Genomic DNA, 18,745 nt, shown 5'->3' with positions numbered 1-18,745 from the left:
AGATCACAGGCGTCTCCAACACCCGAACCTCCGGTCGCTTCATCTCATGGCATGAAAGCTCCATGGCTAAATCCGTTGGAGCTTTCCTGTTCAGGCCAGGTTAGACAGGTCCTCCTTGGCAGTAGGAAACCCTCTATGAGAGCCACATACCTTGCCAAGTGGAAAAGATTTTCAGTCCAGTCGGCACAGCACCATTTGCCCCGAACTACCTCCTCCATCTGAAACAGGAGGGACTCTCGGGTGCATTTAGCCGTCATCTTGGCCTTCCACTTGGGCGTGCAGGGCCGCTCTGTGTTTGCTAACCCCATGGTAAGCTGATTCCTAAAAGGGCTTGACAGGCTATACCCTAATGTCCGTCAGCCTGTTCCTGCCTGGGACCTCAACTTGGTCCTCTCTAGGATCATGGGGCCACCCTTTGAACGTTAACAACATGTTCCCTGCTCTACCTCTCTTACAAGATGGCATTTCTGGTAGCGATAACCTCGGCCAGGAGGGTGTCTGAGCTGAGGGCCCTAACATCAGACCCTCCCTACTCTGTGTTCTGTAAGGACAAGGTTCAGCTCAGGCCTCATCCTGCTTTCCTCCTGAAGGTTGTGTCACAGTTTCACATCAACTAGGGGTATGTCTACACTATGAAATTAGGTCGAATTTATAGAAGTTGGTTTTTTAGAAATCGTTTTTAAATAGTCAATTGTGTGTGTCCCCACACAAAATGTTCTAAGTACATTAGGTGCATTAACTTTGCGGAGTGCTTCCACAGTACCGAGGCTAGCGTCGACTTCCGGAGCGTTGCACTGTGGGTAGCTATCCCACAGTTCCCGCAGTCTCCTCTGCCCATTGGAATTCTGGGTTGAGATCCCAATGCCTGATGGGGCAAAAAACATTGTCGCGGGTGGTTCTGGGTACGTGTCATCAGGCCCTCCTTCCCTTCCTACCTCTGTGAAAGCAACGGCAGACAATCGTTTCGTGCCTTTTTCCTGAGTTACCTGTGCAGACGCCATACCACGGCAAGCATGGAGCCCGCTCAGCTCACTGTCACCGTATGTCTCCTAGGTGCTGGCAGAAGCAGTACTGCATTGCTACACAGCAGCAGCAGCAACCCATTGCCTTGTGGCAGCAGACGGTACAATAGGACTGGTAGCCGTCATCGTCATGTCCGAGGTGCTCCTGGCCGCGTCGGTCAGGAGCGCCGGGGCAGATGTGGGTGCAGGGACTACATTAGGAGTGACTCTACCAGGTCACTCTCTTTAGTCCTGCAGGCAGTCTTGTTGTACCATCTTATAGTGGCTAGCAGTCCTATTGTACCATCTTCTGCCGAGCAGCCAAGAGATGTGGATGGCTTGCAGTCCTTCTGCACCGTCTGCTGCCAGCCAAAGATGTAAAAGATAGATGGAGTGGATCAAAACAAGAAATAGACCAGATTTGTTTTGTATTCATTTGCTCCCCCCTCCCTCCCTCTCTCCCTCCCTTCGTGAAGTCCTGCCTGAAATACGAGAGGGAGGGATAGCTTAGTGGGTTGAGCATTGGCCTGCTAAACCCAGGGTTTTGAGTTCAATCCTTGAGGGGGCCATTCTGTGTGACAGTTGTTTTTGTTTCTCCTTGATGTAAAGCCACCCTCTTTGTTGATTTTAATTCCCTGTAAGCCAACCCTGTAAGCTATGTCGTCAGTCGCCCCTCCCTCCGTCAGAGCAACGGCAGACAATCGTTCCGTGCCTTTTTTCTGTGCAGACGTCATACCACGGCAGGCGTGGAGCCCACTCAGATTTGGCAATTAGGAGCACATTAAACACTACACGCATTATCCAGCAGTATATGCAGCACCAGAACCTGGCAAAACCGGGCGAGTAGGCGACGTCAGCGTGGTGACGAGAGTGATGAGGACATGGACACAGACTTCTCTCAAAGCACGGGCCCTGGCAATGCGGGCATCATGGTGCTAATGGGGCAGGTTCATGCAGTGGAACGCCAATTCTGGGCCCGGGAAACAAGCACAGACTGGTGGGAGTGCATAGTGTTGCAGGTCTGGGACGATTCCCAGTGGCTGCGAAACTTTTGCATGCATAAGGGCACTTTCATGGAACTTTGTGACTTGCTTTCCCCTGCCCTGAAGCGCAAGAATACCAAGATGAGAGCAGCCCTCACAGTTGAGAAGCGAGTGGCCATAGCCCTGTGGAAGCTTGCAACGCCAGACAGCTACCGGTCTGTTGGGAATCAATTTGGAGTGGGCAAATCTACTGTGGGGGTTGCTGTGACGCAAGTAGCCAATGCAATCAAAGATCTGCTGATATCAAGGGTAGTGACCCTGGGAAATGTGCAGGTCATAGTGGATCCCTTTGCTGCAATGGGATTCCCTAACTGTGGTGGGGCCATAGACGGAACCTATATCCCTATCTTGGCACCGGAGCACCAAGCCGGCGAGTACATAAACCGCAAGGGGTACTTTTCAATAGTGCTGCAAGTACTGGTGGATCACAAGGGACTTTTCACCAACATCAATGTGGGATGTCCAGGAAAGGTACATGACGCGCGCATCTTCAGGAACTCTAGTCTGTTTCAAAAGCTGCCGGAAGGGATTTTATTCCCAGACCAGAAAATAACCATTGGGGATCTTGAAATGCCTATAGTTATCCTTGGGGACCCAGCCTACCCCTTAATGCCATGGCTCATGAAGCCATACACAGGCAGCCTGGACAGTAGTCAATAGCTGTTCAACTACAGTCTGAGCAAGTGCAGAATGGTGGTAGAATGTGCATTTGGACGTTTAAAAGTGCACTGGCGCAGTTTACTGACTCGGTTAGACCTCAGCGAAACCAATATTCCCACTGTTATTACTGCTTGCTGTGCACTCCACAATATCTGTGAGAGTAACGGTGAGACATTTATGGCAGGGTGGGAGGTTGAGGCAAATCGCCTGGCCGCTGGTTACACGCAGCCTGACACCAGGGCGGTTAGAAGAGCACAGGAGGGCACGGTGCGCATTAGAGAAGCTTTGAAGGCTAGTTTCATGACTGGCCAGGCTACAGTGTGACTGTTCTGTTTGTTTCTCCTTGATGAAACCCCCCGCCCCTTGGTTCACTCTACTTCCCTGTAAACTAACCACCCTCCCCTCCTCCCTTTGATCACCACTTGCAGAGGCAATAAAGTGATCGTTGCTTCACATTCATGCATTCTTTATTAATTCATCACACAAATAGAGGGATAACGGCCAAGGTAGCCCAGGAGGGGTGGTGGAGGAGAGAAGCATCGGGAGGGGTGGTGGAGGAGGGAAGGACAAGGACACATAGCACTTTAAAAGTTTAAAACTTATTGAATGCCAGCCTTTTGTTGCTTGGGCAATCCTCTGGGGTGGAGTTGCTGGGTGGCCGGAGGCCCCCCCACCGCATTCTTGGGCATCTGGGTGAGGAGGCTATGGAACTTGGGGAGGAGGGCGGTTGGTTACAAAGGGGCTGTAGTGGTGGTCTGTGCTCCTTCTGCCTTTCCTGCAGCTCAACCATATGCTGGAGCGCATTAGTTTGATCCTCCAGCAGCCTCAGCATTGAATCCTGCCTCCTCTCATCACGCTGCCGCCACCTTTCAGCTTCAGCCCTCTCTTCAGCCCACCACCTCTGCTCCCGGTCATTTTGTGCTTTCCTGCACTCTGACATTTTCTGCCTCCACGATTCGTCTGTGCTCTGTCAGTGTGGGAGGACAGCATGAGCTCAGAGAACATTTCATCACGAGTGCTTTTTTTTCGCCTTCTAATCTTCACTAGCCTCTGGGAAGGAGAAGATCCTGTGATCCTTGAAACACATGCAGCTGGTGGAGAAAAAAAGAGGGGGGACAGTGGTATTTAAAAAGACACATTTTATAGAACAATGGGTACACTCTTTCACGGTAAACCTTGCTGTTAACATAACGTACACAGCACACGTGCTTTCGTTCCAAGGTCACATTTTGCCTCTCCCCAGTGCGTGGCTAGCCCCCCCCACTCCCCGTGGCTAACAGCGGGGAACATTTCTGTTCAGCCACAGTCAAACAGCCCAGCAGGAACGGGCACCTCTGAATGTCCCCTTAAGAAAAGCACCCTATTTCAACCAGGTGACCATGAATGATATCACTCTCCTGAGGATAACACAGAGAGATAAAGAACGGATGATGTTTGAATGCCAGCAAACATACACTGCAATGCTTTGTTCTACAATGATTCCCGAGTACGTGCTACTGGCCTGGTGTGGTAAAGTGTCTTACCATGGTGGACGGAATAAGGCTGCCCTCCCCAGAAACCTTTTGCAAAGGCTTTGGGAGTACATCCAGGAGAGCCGCAAATGCCAGGGCAAATTAATCATTAAACATGCTTACTTTTAAACCATGTATAGTATTTTAAAAGGTACACTCTCCAGAGGTCCCTTCTCTGCCTGGCGGGTCTGGGAGGCAGCCTTGGGTGGGTTTGGGGGGTACTGGCTCCAGGTCCAGGGTGAGAAACAGTTCCTGGCTGTCGGGAAAACCGGTTTCTCCGCTTGCGTGCTGTGAGCTATCTCCAACTTTATCATCATCATCTTCTTCGTCCCCAAAACCTGCTTCTGTGTTGCCTCCATCGAAGGAGTCAAACAACACGGCTGGGGTAGTGGTGGCTGAACCCCCTAAAATGGCATGCAGCTCATCATAGAAGCGGCATGTTCGGGGCTCTGACCCGGAGCGGCCGTTTGCCTCTCTGGTTTTCTGGTACGCTTGCCTCAGCTCCTTAAGTTTCACGCGGCACTGCTTCGGGTCCTTGTTATGGCCTCTGTCCTTCATGCCCTGGGAGATTTTGACAAATGTTTTGGCATTTCGAAAACTGGAACGTAGTTCTGATAGCACAGTTTCTTCTCCCCATACAGCGATCAGATCCCGTACCTCCCGTTCGGTCCATGCTGGAGCTCTTTTGCAATTCTGGGACTCCATCATGGTCACCTCTGCTGATGAGCTCTGCATGGTCACCTCTGCCGATGAGCTCTGGCCAGCGTGGCAAGCTGCAGGTGACCATGCAAACAGGAAATTGAAATTCAAAAGTTTGTGGGCCTTTTCCTGTCTACCTGGCCAGTGCATCTGAGTTGAGAGTGCTGTGCAGAGCGGTCACAATAGAGCACTCTGGGATAGCTCCCAGAGGCCAATACCGTCTAATTGCGTCCACAGTACCCCAAATTCGACCCGGCAAGGCCGATTTAAGTGCTAATCCCCTTGTCGGGGGTGGAGTAAGGAAATCGATTTTAAGAGCCCTTTAAGTCGAAATAAAGGGCTTCATCGTGTGGACGGGTGCAGTGTTAAATCGATTTAATGCTACTAAATTCGACCTGAACTCCTAGTGTAGACCAGGGCTAGGACATCTTTCTCACGGTCTTCTACCCTAAGCCACATTCCAGGGGCAGGGAGCAGAGACTCCACTCTCTGGATGTCCGCAGGGCGCTGGCCTTTTACATCGAGAGAACAAAATCGTTCATGAAATCAGTCCAGTTATTCATGGCAGTGGCAGACAGGATGAAAGGTCAGCCTGTGTCATCCCAACGCATTTCGTCATGGATAGCTTCCTGTATTCGTGAGTGCTATAACCTGGCAGGTGTTCCTGCACCTCCGATCACTGCACACTCCACCAGGGTGCAGGCTTCATCTACATTGTTCCTGGCCCAGGTCCCCACTCAGGAAATCTGCAGGGCGGCGATGTGGTCCTCCATATGCACTTTCTCCACGCACTATGCGATAGCCCAGGAGGCCAGAGATGATGCAGCTTTCGGACAAGCAGTACTCCAATCAGTGGACAACTCCGACCCCACCTCCTAAACTTGGGCTTGGGAGTCACCTGATGGGAATGGACATGAACAAGCACTCGAAGAAAAAAATGCATGTGCAAATGGAGGACCTGAAAAAACGGTTACTCACCTTCTCGTAACTGTTATTCTTAGAGATGTGTTGTTCGTGTCCATTCCAATACCCACCCTCCTTCCCCTCTAGCCGTCAAGAAGGAACTGAAGGGGTGGCGGGTCGGCAGGGCCCTATGTTGAGCGCCATGAAACTGTGACTCCAGGTGGTGCCCAGACTGACCCGACGGATGTTGCTATGGAAAAATCTTCCGGCCACCGTGCACACACACCTGATAGGAATGGACATGAATACCACATCTCGAAGAATAACAGTTACGAGAAGGTGAGTAACCGTTTTTTCAGGTCCTCCATTTGCACATGCTTTTGGAACTATATTCATTCACTAAAATTTTCAAGTGCAGAAAAGGACATACTTTGAGCTATTGTGTATGGTAGTCAGATTGTAGAAAATAACATCTTTGTATACTCTGCCAGTCCGTATTTCTGAAATTTATAGAGAAGCTAGTTGGAGTTTTATCAGTTCACATACCTATCATTATTCCATTGTGGCAGCTTGGATAGGAATCTTATAGCCAGCTTTTTTGAGAGGTAACTGTTGGTCACTCACCTGCAGCATGAGATCCTTGTGGACAAGCATTGGAAAAGAGGCTATTTACCTTACAGAAAGTGAACTTAGAGATGCTTTGGTCCACACAGATTTCATGACCCTACCCTTCCTTCCCCACTGATTTGGAATCCTTATGGCAGGGCAGTCCCAGCAATCTTCCACAAAGAAGCTAAAATCTAGGAATGAAAATCCTGCAAGATACTGGTAAACAGCAGAATTAGAGGTAAACAGTTTTCCTATTTCCCCAGTTTCATTCTGGAGGTGTGTACAGCTCCTGGTGAGACTTACTGAGCTTCTCCTGACTGATAACTACACAAAACTTCATGGGATTTGAACTGCTATCTAGCTATGGAGTAGTGTCTTTGTTCTTCTCCCAACTTTATGGATATAATCACTTCACTGCTTGGGGATCCTGGTATGCAATATGATCTCTGTGTTTCTTCTGAGACTGGTTCAAGTGCTTATAATTGCACGTTGGTCTCTGAGAACTGGAAAAACATAACTATATCCTGTTTCCTTGAATTTGCAGGTTGGAGGATAACGGTAGGGACAGGATTAGACTATCAATTCTTTTTTAACTAACTTTTCCTTTCTGCAACATGTGATGTGTAGTCACACACTTAAATTATTTTCTATTTTCAATGTAGTTTTTTTAAAAAAATTCTGAAGTTATGGTTAAAAATGAAGTATTCCAGCGTCTGGAAATGCCAGAATGAAGGTCGCTTTCACAATCTTAACTTCTGCTCCTATAAACATTACAGTAGTCTTTAATTATGAGATTACATGCTATATTCCCCCCACCCCAGGATTCCTGTGATGGGTTCCTCCCCGGGGTGCCACCTAGAACTGGGGTATCACTGAGCCCTCTGACCTACCAGCTCCCTCTCACATTGTGTTGCCATGACAAGTTGCAAAGCCCTCCAAGCTTGCACTTTCACCAGCATTCACACAGGTAGGGACACACCCAGCTGCAGTCACATGCAGGCTCTCTAACCACCAGCCTCCCAGCCTAGGACCTCAGAGCAGTACCATTCTGCCCTGGTCAGATCTGGCCAACATATGGGCTTAACCTCAATGTGAAGAGGGCCATGCGTAGTTGTGGTAACCAAGCTGAGATTTTCCCCAGACACCTTAGTCAAACGCACACTGGTTTGGATTAAAACAAAATAAGTTTATTAACTACAAAAGAATAGATTAAGTGATTATAAGTGATAGCAAACAGATCAAAGCAGATTACCTAGTAAATAAAACCTCAAACTGATCTTAACATACTGGATAGGTAGAATGTGAATTAGCAAATTCTCACCCTGAGTGATAAACAGGCTGGCAGATTCTTAAGACACAAGCTGCCTTGGCTTTGCAGCTTGGGTTTCCCAGGTTTTCATACACAGGCTAGAAATCCCTTTAGGCTGGGACCATCAATTCCACTCTACCCCTCCTTCAGCCTTTATTCCGCAGGTGTTTCCAGGTGTGTTGTAGAGAGAGTGAGGTCCTATCATGATGTCATTTTCCTACTTTTATATCTTCCCACTTGCTAGAAAGCTCTTTTGCTGTTCATAGAATCATAGAATATCAGGGTTGGAAGGGACCTCAGGAGGTCATCTAGTCCAACCCCCTGCTCAAAGCAGGACCAATCCCCAACTAAATCATCCCAGCCAGGGCTTTGTCAAGCCTGACCTTAAAAATAACTAAGGAAGGAGATTCCACCACCTCCCTAGGTAACGCATTCCAGTGTTTCACCACCCTCCTAGTGAAAAAGTTTTTCCTAATATCCAACCTAAACCTCCCCCACTGCAACTTGAGACCATTACTCCTTGTTCTGTCATCAGCTACCACTGAGAACAGTCTAGATCCATCCTCTTTGGAACCCTCTTTCAGGTAGTTGAAAGCAGCTATCAAATCCCCCCTCATTCTTCTCTTCCGCAGACTAAACAATCCCAGTTCCCTCAGCCTCTCCTCATAAGTCATGTGTTCCAGTCCCCTAATCATTTTTGTTGCCCTCCGCTGGACGTTTTCCAATTTTTCCACATCCTTCTTGTAGTGTGGGGCCCAAAACTGGACACAGTACTCCATATGAGGCCTCACCAGTGTTGAATAGAGGGGAACGATCACGTCCCTCGATCTGCTGGCAATGGCCCTACGTATACATCCCAAAATGCCATTGGCCTTCTTGGCAACAAGGGCACACTGTTGACTCATATCCAGCTTCTCGTCCACTGTCACCCCTAGGTCCTTTTCCGCAGAACTGCTGCCTAGCCATTCGGTCCCTAGTCTGTAGCGGTGCATGGGGTTCTTCCGTCCTAAGTGCAGGACTCTGCACTTGTCCTTGTTGAACCTCATCAGATTTCTTTTGGCCCAATCCTCTAATTTGTCTAGGTCCCTCTGTATCCTGTCCCTACCTTCCAGCGTACATACCTCTCCTCCCAGTTTAGTGTCATCTGCAAACTTGCTGAGGGTGCAATCCACACCATCCTCCAGATCATTTATGAAGATATTGAACAAAACCGGCCCGAGGACTGACCCTTGGGGCACTCCACTTGATACCGGCTGCCAACTAGACATGGAGCCATTGATCACTACCCGTTGAGCCCGACAATCTAGCAAACTTTCTGTCCACCTTATAGTCCATTCATCCAGCCCATACTTCTTTAACTTGCTGGCAGTTGCTGTTACCTGAGTCAGTTTCCATTGTGTAGTGCTATCTCTGAGAGGTTTCTATTGTACATAGTTCCTGGGGTAATCCTTGGGCGCGTTTCCTCAATATGCCATTAACATCATTTGGCCTTTTTACTGTTGTAACTGAAAGGCTGCTTGTGGGTATTTTCAACCTCACAACTTGTTTCAGTAACAGACATAGTCAAACTTCATAACTTCACATATGACGCTAGCACATACAATCCAACGAGACATTAATGTCTAGCAGATCAAGACTCTTAGAATGATACTTCACAAGGCATGCTTTGTACAAAATATATCCTAATTACATGATAGCGGTGAATATTGGGGTGCCAGGGTATCAATTCCCATTTCACTTCATGTGCAGGTTGGATAAGTTCTAAAGGGACATGGCCAATTTGAGTTCTTCATAATTGACTGAGTTAAAAAAAATTACAGCTTTTGATGATGAAGCATCCTTTAAATACCATAAGCAGAAAAAAGTAAAAAAAAATAAAATTTCTGTACATCTGATGTTTAGAAGGATCTTTTGGATGAGCTCAAGAGCAAAAACACCAAACATACTCAGGGTTATCCCTCTTCCTGTCCGGGCTATACCTACCTGCTGCCTCTTATGCTTCAATTTTAGCTTTGCTACCAGATTGTTGGTAAATAACTTTTAGTAGGGCTTGGGAAAGACTGTATATGTGAGGCCTCACCCTCCCAAATCGGTACCTAGATTGAGAGATTTCTAAGATCAGAAAGGACCACTTTAATCTATTCTAGGCTAACCAACCTGGATAACACATGCCATGAACTTCACCCAGTAATTTCTGCAGTATGTAAATGAACACTACAGAGTCCAATAACTTATAATTGAACTAAATCATATCTTTTAGAAAGACATCCACTCTCTGATTTTAAGATTTCCCTATGTAGGTACATAACTCACAAGTCATAATTAACCTTAATTATAAATAGTTAAATAGATTGAGCTCCTTACATTTCTCATTGCAAGATGTGTCTTCTAGACCTTGAATAATTTCTGCCATCTTTGAATGCTCTAATTTTGTGAGAACAGGACACACCATTTCAGTGATAGTCTTGTCAATAGCGTATACTGAGGTAATATCATTGTCCTGTTTATACACCCAATATTTTTATTAGCCTTTTTTGCCTTACATTCTTTTGGTTATCTACTGTGGTGTGCTGCATCCTGAGTGCCCCTTGTGGCTTTATGGGTTGCTCTGCAGTGGCCCTGCCTCAGTTTTCCCTCTTGGACTTGGCCCTCTGGATAAGCCATTAACAAAAAGTCTGCCCCTTCTGGGGTATACAAGTCCAAAACAAACACTTTGTCCTAGTCTCAAACTGGGCCCAGCCCCTCCTTCCTGAAGGGTCTGTCTTCCCTCCGTTCGACTCAAGCACTCTGCCCATACTGTGGGCTCAGCTTTCGCTCTTCCCGGACTCCTTTTCGTCTCTCTCCTCAGCTCCTTCTGAGCTCCTTTGAGAAGTTCCCTGCTTCTTCCTAAATAGCCACTCCCTGGCCTTCTCTCCTGGAACTTTCCACAGGCCTCTGCCTGTCTTGTGCTCTCCATTCCAGTCAGCCCTCTACTGCTGGGCTACTTCTTTTGGCCAACCCTGCACAGGGCTAATGGAACATGCCTGACTGTCCCAAGGCGTTGGCCCTTAAAGGGGCATGTCAACCCTTGTATATGTGCAATGACTTAAATCCTCTGAGTTGCAGTTTTCCACATAGTCAACCTAATGATGTCAGTTTGCCAAATTTCAACTTTCTAGCCCAAGCCATTGAGATACTTAGAACTATTCAAGAACAAATGAATTTTTAATAAATCCCTCCCTTCTTTGGTTCAGCTGCTTCTGAGAATTTTTATTCAGACTTTAAAAAAAAAAATCTCTTTCACACTGAGACCAGACTTGGAAAATTTCATCCTGAAAGGTAAAGGCTTGTTAAAGTTAGAGGTAACTGAAAAAGGTTATTTAATGTGGAAATACTTAATACTAATATTGTTTAGGCAACCTTGAACGTATGTCTTAAGTATAATCATAATTCTTATAAACGTAAATTCAGGAACTATTGCTTAGAACTGCTAAAATGTGCCATTTCATTTAGTTTTAAATACTGGCCTCTACAGCTGTCTGTAGTGTTTAGATTAAAAAATAACTCATAATTTTCAGTTTACTTATTCTGTAGCAAACTTATCATTTTCTCTTAAAATCATACTACTGCTTTAAGGTAAAATTAAAGGAAGATGTCATTTTCACTAATTATTTTTAGTTTTATAGTATGGTCCACTTCTACAGCTGGCAGTCCCATGAAAGTTAATAAGAACTTTGTGTGTGGCAGGATTGCAGGATCATACTAACAAAGAAATAGACATTTTAAAAAATTTTTGTAACTGTATATTTCTTATGTCTTAGGTTACTTGCAAACCATCTCAGAGCACCTCATCTCACTTGAAAGCTTCTGTATCTGTTGCTGAACCATTTTCCTCCAATATTGCAAATATTCCAAGAGAGCTTGTTGAGAATGTTTTGGATGAACTGGACCATTGTGTACCTCTGCTGGAAATCTACCCTGTCGAGGGGCAGGATATGGTAGTATTTGATATTGCCCAGGCTTTGGATGTTGTGAGGTATTTAGCTTTTCCCCCTGTATTTTTGCCATTCAGAGATGCTAAAATGTTAACTGAGGAACTGTACCTAAAATAGAAAGATTAGAAAGATTTACTTTGCTTCATTAATAGTGTCAGAATATTCACAAACAAAAGTCTCAGTTTAAAAAGTGGTAAGGATGAAAAAGTATTTTGATGAAGTCCAGTTAATGCCCCAAAAAACCCTTGCAATTTGATTGGATTTACTTAGTCCAGGAGTGAACAGCTTCTGGACCTGAGATTCAGCAGCTGTATCTGGATTCTGATGCTTTGCCTTAACACTTCTGCTTTTTTTACCTCTAAAAGGTGTTGACTCTTATTTTAAAGCGCCAACCATATGGTGTTTTCAAGGTTTGCAGTACTGTATCTTGAGTAGAGCCAGTCAAGAATTTTCTGACAAAATGCTTGTTAATGTGTAGAAACAAACTGTTTGCAGAAAAGGATTTCTTTCAGTGAGTCATTTCAACTTGAAAATATTTTGCCATTTCTTTCTAGCTTCACAATGTAGTGTCACCAAGTTGGAAGTGTTCACGGAATTGATTGCCTCTCTGCCGCCCCAGTGTTTTGCCTCTGCTCAAAGAACCTAGAGGTTCCCCTAGGACTCATCTCTAAGCAGGAGTTACTTCCATTGTGCATATTTCTTTTTTCTTCCTCTTCTTGATGCCCCCAGTAGGTTAGGGCAGGTCTACACTTAAAAAGCTGCAGTGGCACAGCTACACCAGTGCACCTGCACCATTGTAGCACTTTAGTGAAGATATTATGATGCTGATGGGAGAAACTCCACCTCCATGAGAGATGGAAGCTATACTGACGGGAGAAACTCTCCTGTCGACATAGCGCTGTCTATAATGGGTTAGGTTGGTATAACTGCATTGCTTTGGGGTGTGGTTTTTACATACTCCTGAGCAACGTAGTTACACCAATGTAAGTTTGTAGTGTAGAATGGGCCTTAGAGGATTTTTGAGAAGAGGAGTGTACAGGAAAGCTATTATTGAGGAGAAAACACGGCAGTGTAGCAAGCTTAGCTATGATCACCTCTTACTCCACTCTACAGACATCTGACAGGCAAGCCTTAAGCTGGTTGGAGTGGAAATTCTGCAACAGGACCTGGCATTTTGGAAGCAACAAGCCAGAAGTCCCTAGCTTTTTATTCTTCTCTTCTGACTGTGGTGAAGTATGGGATCAAGGAATGTTCCCAAGAGGCTGGCAAGTCAGCAGGGTCAGGAATAATCTGTGAGCATGACTTGCCTACTGCTTTCAGTTTGCCACAGTACCTGGTGTTTTTGGCCCAGCTGTCTAGGACGGGCCTTAGACAATTTTTCTTGTGCTTAAGCTCTGACTTCTACAGCCTCTGAAAATGTAGTTTAAAAAAATACCCCCAACAACATAGCACTCAAATGTTTCAGATTCCCCATATTTGGTATCAGTTACCATTCTTTTAGGGCAGCCTGAGGGTTGTGCAGATATGGATTTGTGAAGAATATCTAGCATGCATTTCCCTACACCCTATTACCACTCCTTCTGCTGTCTTAGTCGAGTGGCCTGGTCCAGCCTGCTGATGCCAACTAGTCCTTTGTTACCCTGGCTTCCTCAAGTGTAGTGACAGTATGATCTAGTGTAGTCCTTTGTTTTACTGCTGCTTTCTCTTCCCCTGCCACCAATTTGATTTGATTTTTCTATTTTGCAGGATGCAGAGTGATCTAGCCCATACTGCTAGCCTGTCAGTATCAGTAGACCTTTTTTCTGTCTGGCCTCCCTTAGCTCAGCGTGGTCTAACTCAGCTTGTCTTTTTATCACTCCTGCTGACTTTTCTTATGAGTGCAGTAGAGTATCCTCGCCCCTACTGCAAGCATTCTGCCTATACCAATAATAGACCATCAAAATAGCTGGAATCTGCAGATAGGGATGTGACTGAGCTTCTATAATAAATGAAAGGAGGGGGGTAGCTCCCTTTCATGAACACCCAGCCAGCCAGTTAGCTATGAAGTCCCTCTTATTGGCTGTTCTTTGCTTGCTTTACCTGTAAAGGGTTAAAGTTCCCCAGGTAAAGGAAAAGGGGTGGGCACCTGACCAAAAGAGCCATTGGGAGGCTAGAACTTTTTAAAATGGGAAAAAAGCTTCCCCTTCCGGAGAAGGAGACATGGAGCAGCAATTCTACATGCAGGAATGCTGTGTAAGGGTTGAATCAGGTATGAAAATTCATCTTCCATACCTAGAAGAAATCATTAGACAGGAAATGTTGACATAGACACAATCAGGTTTATTTCCTTATTTTGGCTTGTGGATCTCCTCTGTGCTAAGCCCAGATGCTTTTGTTTTGCTTGTAATCTTTAAGCTGAACCTCAAGAGAGATACCTTGATGCTTAATTTTTATAATTGTTTAAGTTCCAGCAAAAAGCCTAAGTTCCGAATGTATTTCCTTTCTTTTTGTTTTTAATAAATGTTACCTTTTTTAAGAACAGGATTGGATTTTTGTGTCCCTAAGAGGTTTGTGCATATGTTGTTTAATTAGCTGGTGGCAACAGCTAATTTCCTTTGTTTTCTTTCTCAGCTTTTCCCTAGAGGGGGTTGAAAGGGCTTGAGGGTACCCCACAGGGAGGAATTCCCAAGCGCTCCTTCCTGGGTTCAAAGGGGTTTTTTTGCATTTGGGTGGCGGCAGTGTTTACCAAGCCCAGGTCAGAGAAAAGCTGTAACCTTGGGAGTGTAATATAAGCCTGGAGTGGCAAGTATTAATTTTTGAAATCCTTGCAGGCCTTCACCTTCTGCACTCGAAGTGCCAGAGTGGGGATTCAGCCTTGACAGCTTCTTTCTTCCAGTTTCCTTTCATGTGTTCCAGACTGGTCTAGCCTGCTACTTTACTAAGCCTGACAGCAATTTTCATTCAAGTGATATTGCTGAGTGTCTAGTTGCTTACACCATTAGCTTTCCAGCTCCAATGGACAATCCAAATGGCTGTAATCCTGTGCTAAAATGTTAGCATTAAGGAAGGAGAGTTTTGTTCCACAGTTTTAAAACCACTTCAGTAAGATTTTAAAGTCAGAGCATGTTCATCTCAGCTTTCCCTCCCCCTTTATCAACTCTTTCTATCATTTCTTTTTTAAAGCAGTCCTCTGTCTCTTCAAGGAGCAGATCATAGACTGGGGCAGCAGCAAAAGCTATAGATGCAGAAGCAGCAGTCTTTACAATAGTTAAGATGGATAGCCCAGTATATTGGGGGTTGCTCGGTCTTCTGAAAAGGTTAATTCAGGCCTTCAGTAAGATACCTTCGTGTATGTGACCAAAAAAAGCATTTCAAACTTCCTGGTCAAGTGGAAACTTATATTTCAGGATCCTCTCAGACTCCCAGACTTCAGCACGTGAAGTGTTTGGCCTGGAACTTGAAGTTTTTGCCTTCTAGAGCATGAATATTTGGGAGAGCTCATGGAACATGCTAGTCAAATCTAGAAATTGTCCACAAATCTGACAACTTCAGAGGATTTTGAGAACTTGATTCTCATGGTGCTCTTGAAAGGACATATATTGGCGTTCCTTCTAGATAGGCACTTGCTAAGACTATGACACAATCTTCCTGCAGATTCAGGTCTCAATGTTAGCCTACTTGTAGCATATTCCTTCCAATTCTATCATTTTTTGCAACACCCTCACATTTCCCAATTCCTTAAAGCTGTCTCTCTGCAGAGATGCTGTTAGGAGACTAGTAGAATATCTTCAGATAATCTAATTTTTCCTAAACACATGGGGGAGTTTTCCCCATACTTATTAAAACATTTTACCTGTTCGCAATTACATTGGCCAGGAGAGTTAGTTGATAGATGGAACCATAGGGTTAGACGGGACTGCAAGGGTCATCTAGTCTAAAGTTTGGGGGGCTTTATCCATCTGGAATCTTTCTATGCAGTTTTTTTGCAGATGAAATGATTCTCAGACCTGCACCAGAATTGTGTCCCCTGAAATGTTCGTTTCCACTTGAACTAATCTATTTGCTTTCCTTGTATTCCACCACTAAAAGTCAGTTACTTGCTTTTAGATGTTGAGATATTCAAATTCTGTTTACATAAAGCTAATTCTTGAAGAAAATCAGATGCAATGTTAATATTAGATGGATGACCTAAGAAAGGTTGCAACAAAAGCATCATAGCCAGTATTCCTAGATGGATAAATTAAGGAGTTTGTCAGGCCTACAGTTTGTTCATAAAAGATCCTCCTCCTCCGGTAAAAGTTCAGACATATGTCCATTTTCTGGGCAGAATAGCATTATGCTTTGTTTAAGTAATTTTGTAGTATAGCTATGTGGACTTCAGTGCATTCCTTTATCGTTTTAAAACAGATGTTATGTCTTCGACATAGCTTTTGAACAAAAGGTCCTGCAAGCTCTCTCTTAGCTTTCTTTCATTAAAACCCTTCACATGCTGAGGGAAGGCAGAAGAAAAGTAAAACAAACAAAATAAACCTATCCTCAAGCAGCTGTTTTTTCCTTGTGGTTCACTCTTGATGTTTCACGTTTCACTCCTGTTTATGTAGATATGTTTTACTGGCTACTTCCCAGTTGTAACGGATTACTGAGTACCAGGTGCCCATGATGAAGAAAGGTTAAATTTACTTACCTACATGTAACTTTTCCTTCTCTTAAGTGGGCATCTGGTGCTCTGCGAGATCTCTCCCAGGTTGTCACTTAATTTGCATTAATTTCCAGTTGGAGGGGAAATGTCTCAGTTTTTCCTTTTTTCTCTTTATGGAATATTCCTGCAGAGAGAGATGGAGAAATCTTGTGATCCCCTCATTTTAGGATCTTTCTTTGCTGTAAGTGGTCTCTTCCATTTCCCTGTGTTCTAATCAAAATTAATAATTTGTCATCTTAGCATGAGTAGTTGATTGGGGAGTTAGAGAGAGGCAACCACTTCTCTTATCAGCTCTAATTGCCAGCACTACATTGTGAAGCTAGTGGAGTTTATTTTTTTAGTCTTCAGGCTTGGAAGATGAGGAAGAATAACCTAGTTATAACAGATTATGGAGCAGTAGGTGCCCATTACAGAGAAGGAAAAATGAAGGGTAGGTAACTAAATTTTATCTTTTGGACAGCGACAGCCATATGGATGAACTTACAGAAGCGCTGTTGAGATTTTACCTAAGGCTGCTGGGTGAGGTGAAGAGAGAAATCAAAATGCAGAAATTAAGCAGATTTTTCTTGTGGGGAAATAAGATTTGTGGTGTTGCAGCTTTTTATGAAGTGAAAATGTTTTTCACAACTTGAGATCACTTCAATAGAAAGTTACGAGGTTGATTGCCAAAACAACATATGGAAGCTTTTTTTCCCCTGCTTCTCACGAAAGAGCAAATGTGGTGGCAGTATAATACAGGGGGTCCCCGGTATACGTTTCCCCCTTATCAGTTGTTTTTTGTATCCGTTGCTCACCAATAGGGGAACATGTTCAGATTCACATTGGTCCCGATCCACATATCCACTTCACATTTTGCAGGGCATTTCTTTGCCTGGTGCTCAGGAGGTGCTGGGAGGGAGGAGGAGGAGCCAGGACTGGACACGCTCGGAGGAGAGGGCAGAACTGGGCGGGAAGAGGCAGGGCAGGGCTGGAGCGAGGGCGAGCCATTATTTCTTGTGGGGAAAAATTAAATTCCCCGATATCCGTAGTTTCAGTATCCATTGCCCTATTCAAGAATGCAACCCTGATGTATACTGGGGACCCCCTGTAATGTCAATATATCTTTTAGGTTTTTCTATGACTTCCTTTGGAGGGATTGGGATGAAGATGAAAGTTGTGAGACCTATGCAGCACTGATAGAAGAGAGAATTAAACTGTAAGTATATTACGCCAAAAAAGAGAGTGAGGTTTTTGTGTGTGTGGTTTTTTTTGTTTTTTGTTTTTGTTAAAAGAAGCTGTGAGGGGTCTCCTCATGGTCCATTGGAGCACTGTTCACCTTGTCATGGGGTCTCCAAAGGTCAGTTGCCGCCTCTCACAGGGTCTGCTGCATTGGTGCTTTAGCCTTCCAGGTAAGGAACACTTGAGTCCTACCCCTTCTAGGGGATTAAAGTAAAAAAAAAAAAAGGAATGCTATGAACTCAAACACAGTCATCCAAGGAATCTTCAGCAGGATCCTGCCCTTCTGTTTAGAGCGTGTCTTCATGCGGCCAGGCCTTTAGGTCAGTCTTCCTTGGCCTGGTCATCTCATCCTTTGGGAGGTTCATCCAGACAGCAAGCTGCATCTGACTCTTGGCGGAAACCAGGCTTTCCTCGGCAATGAAGAAGCAGAGCTCTGCTTTCCTTCCTGGTCAGCCCTGCACAGAGCTGGGACTTCTTTTAACTCCCCTCTCCATACCTGAGATCTGCTACAGGTGTAGTGACGCGGGGCCAGTTGGGTCCAGAGTCCTTCATTAACACCCTCCTTGCCGGTATGGGGCTTGTATGCCCTATGACAGAAGTATAATTTTTTTTTATTTTCACAGTTGGTGTGATATTGAGAATGGAACTATTCCTGCTCCAATTGGTCAACGTTTTAGAAAAAATCTGGAGAAGTATAAAAACATGCATTTGGAATTGATTCAGTACCAAAGTAATATTAAAGAAGAACCTACAGCAGAAGAAGCTGTTGAATGTTGGAAAAAATACTATGAATTAGTAATGCTATGTGGATTGCTGAAAATATGGGAGGACCTTCGCCTCAGGTAACCTCTATAGCAGTGGTTCTCAAACTTATTTGATTAAGACCCCTTTCTGTGTGTCTGTAGTCATTTACGGCCCCTGCCACACAAGTACATATACCTCTGGCCAGGCGCCCAGCTCTGAAGGCAGCATTGTGCCAGCAGCAGCGCAGAAATAAGGGTGGCAATGTGAAAAGTGGTATTTGTCAATGTCACTTTTCACAACAGACTTAGCTCCCCATTGCCACCCTTACTTCTGCGCTGCTGGTGTCCCGGGGCTGACAGCGGGAGCCCTGCCGCCACCTCCAGGTGAAGGATTGGT

At 45.0% G+C, this 18,745-nt stretch overlaps 1 protein-coding gene across 1 annotated transcript in view; it reads left to right on the top strand.

Annotated features, from left to right (window-relative positions):
• The window catches only part of SHCBP1L (SHC binding and spindle associated 1 like), a 67,651-nt gene that overhangs the window by 6,623 nt on the left and 42,283 nt on the right, over window positions 1–18,745 (top strand). Inside the window, exons 3-5 of the mRNA XM_074961103.1 lie at window positions 11,536–11,750; window positions 17,496–17,582; window positions 18,229–18,447. Coding sequence (XP_074817204.1) covers window positions 11,536–11,750; window positions 17,496–17,582; window positions 18,229–18,447 — 521 coding nt within the window. The remainder of the gene's footprint in view (window positions 1–11,535; window positions 11,751–17,495; window positions 17,583–18,228; window positions 18,448–18,745) is intronic.

The sequence above is a fragment of the Natator depressus genome, chromosome 8, assembly GCF_965152275.1.
Source record: "Natator depressus isolate rNatDep1 chromosome 8, rNatDep2.hap1, whole genome shotgun sequence".
Classification (NCBI taxonomy): Eukaryota; Metazoa; Chordata; order Testudines; family Cheloniidae; genus Natator; species Natator depressus.
This window is presented reverse-complemented; position numbering and strand designations above follow the sequence as displayed.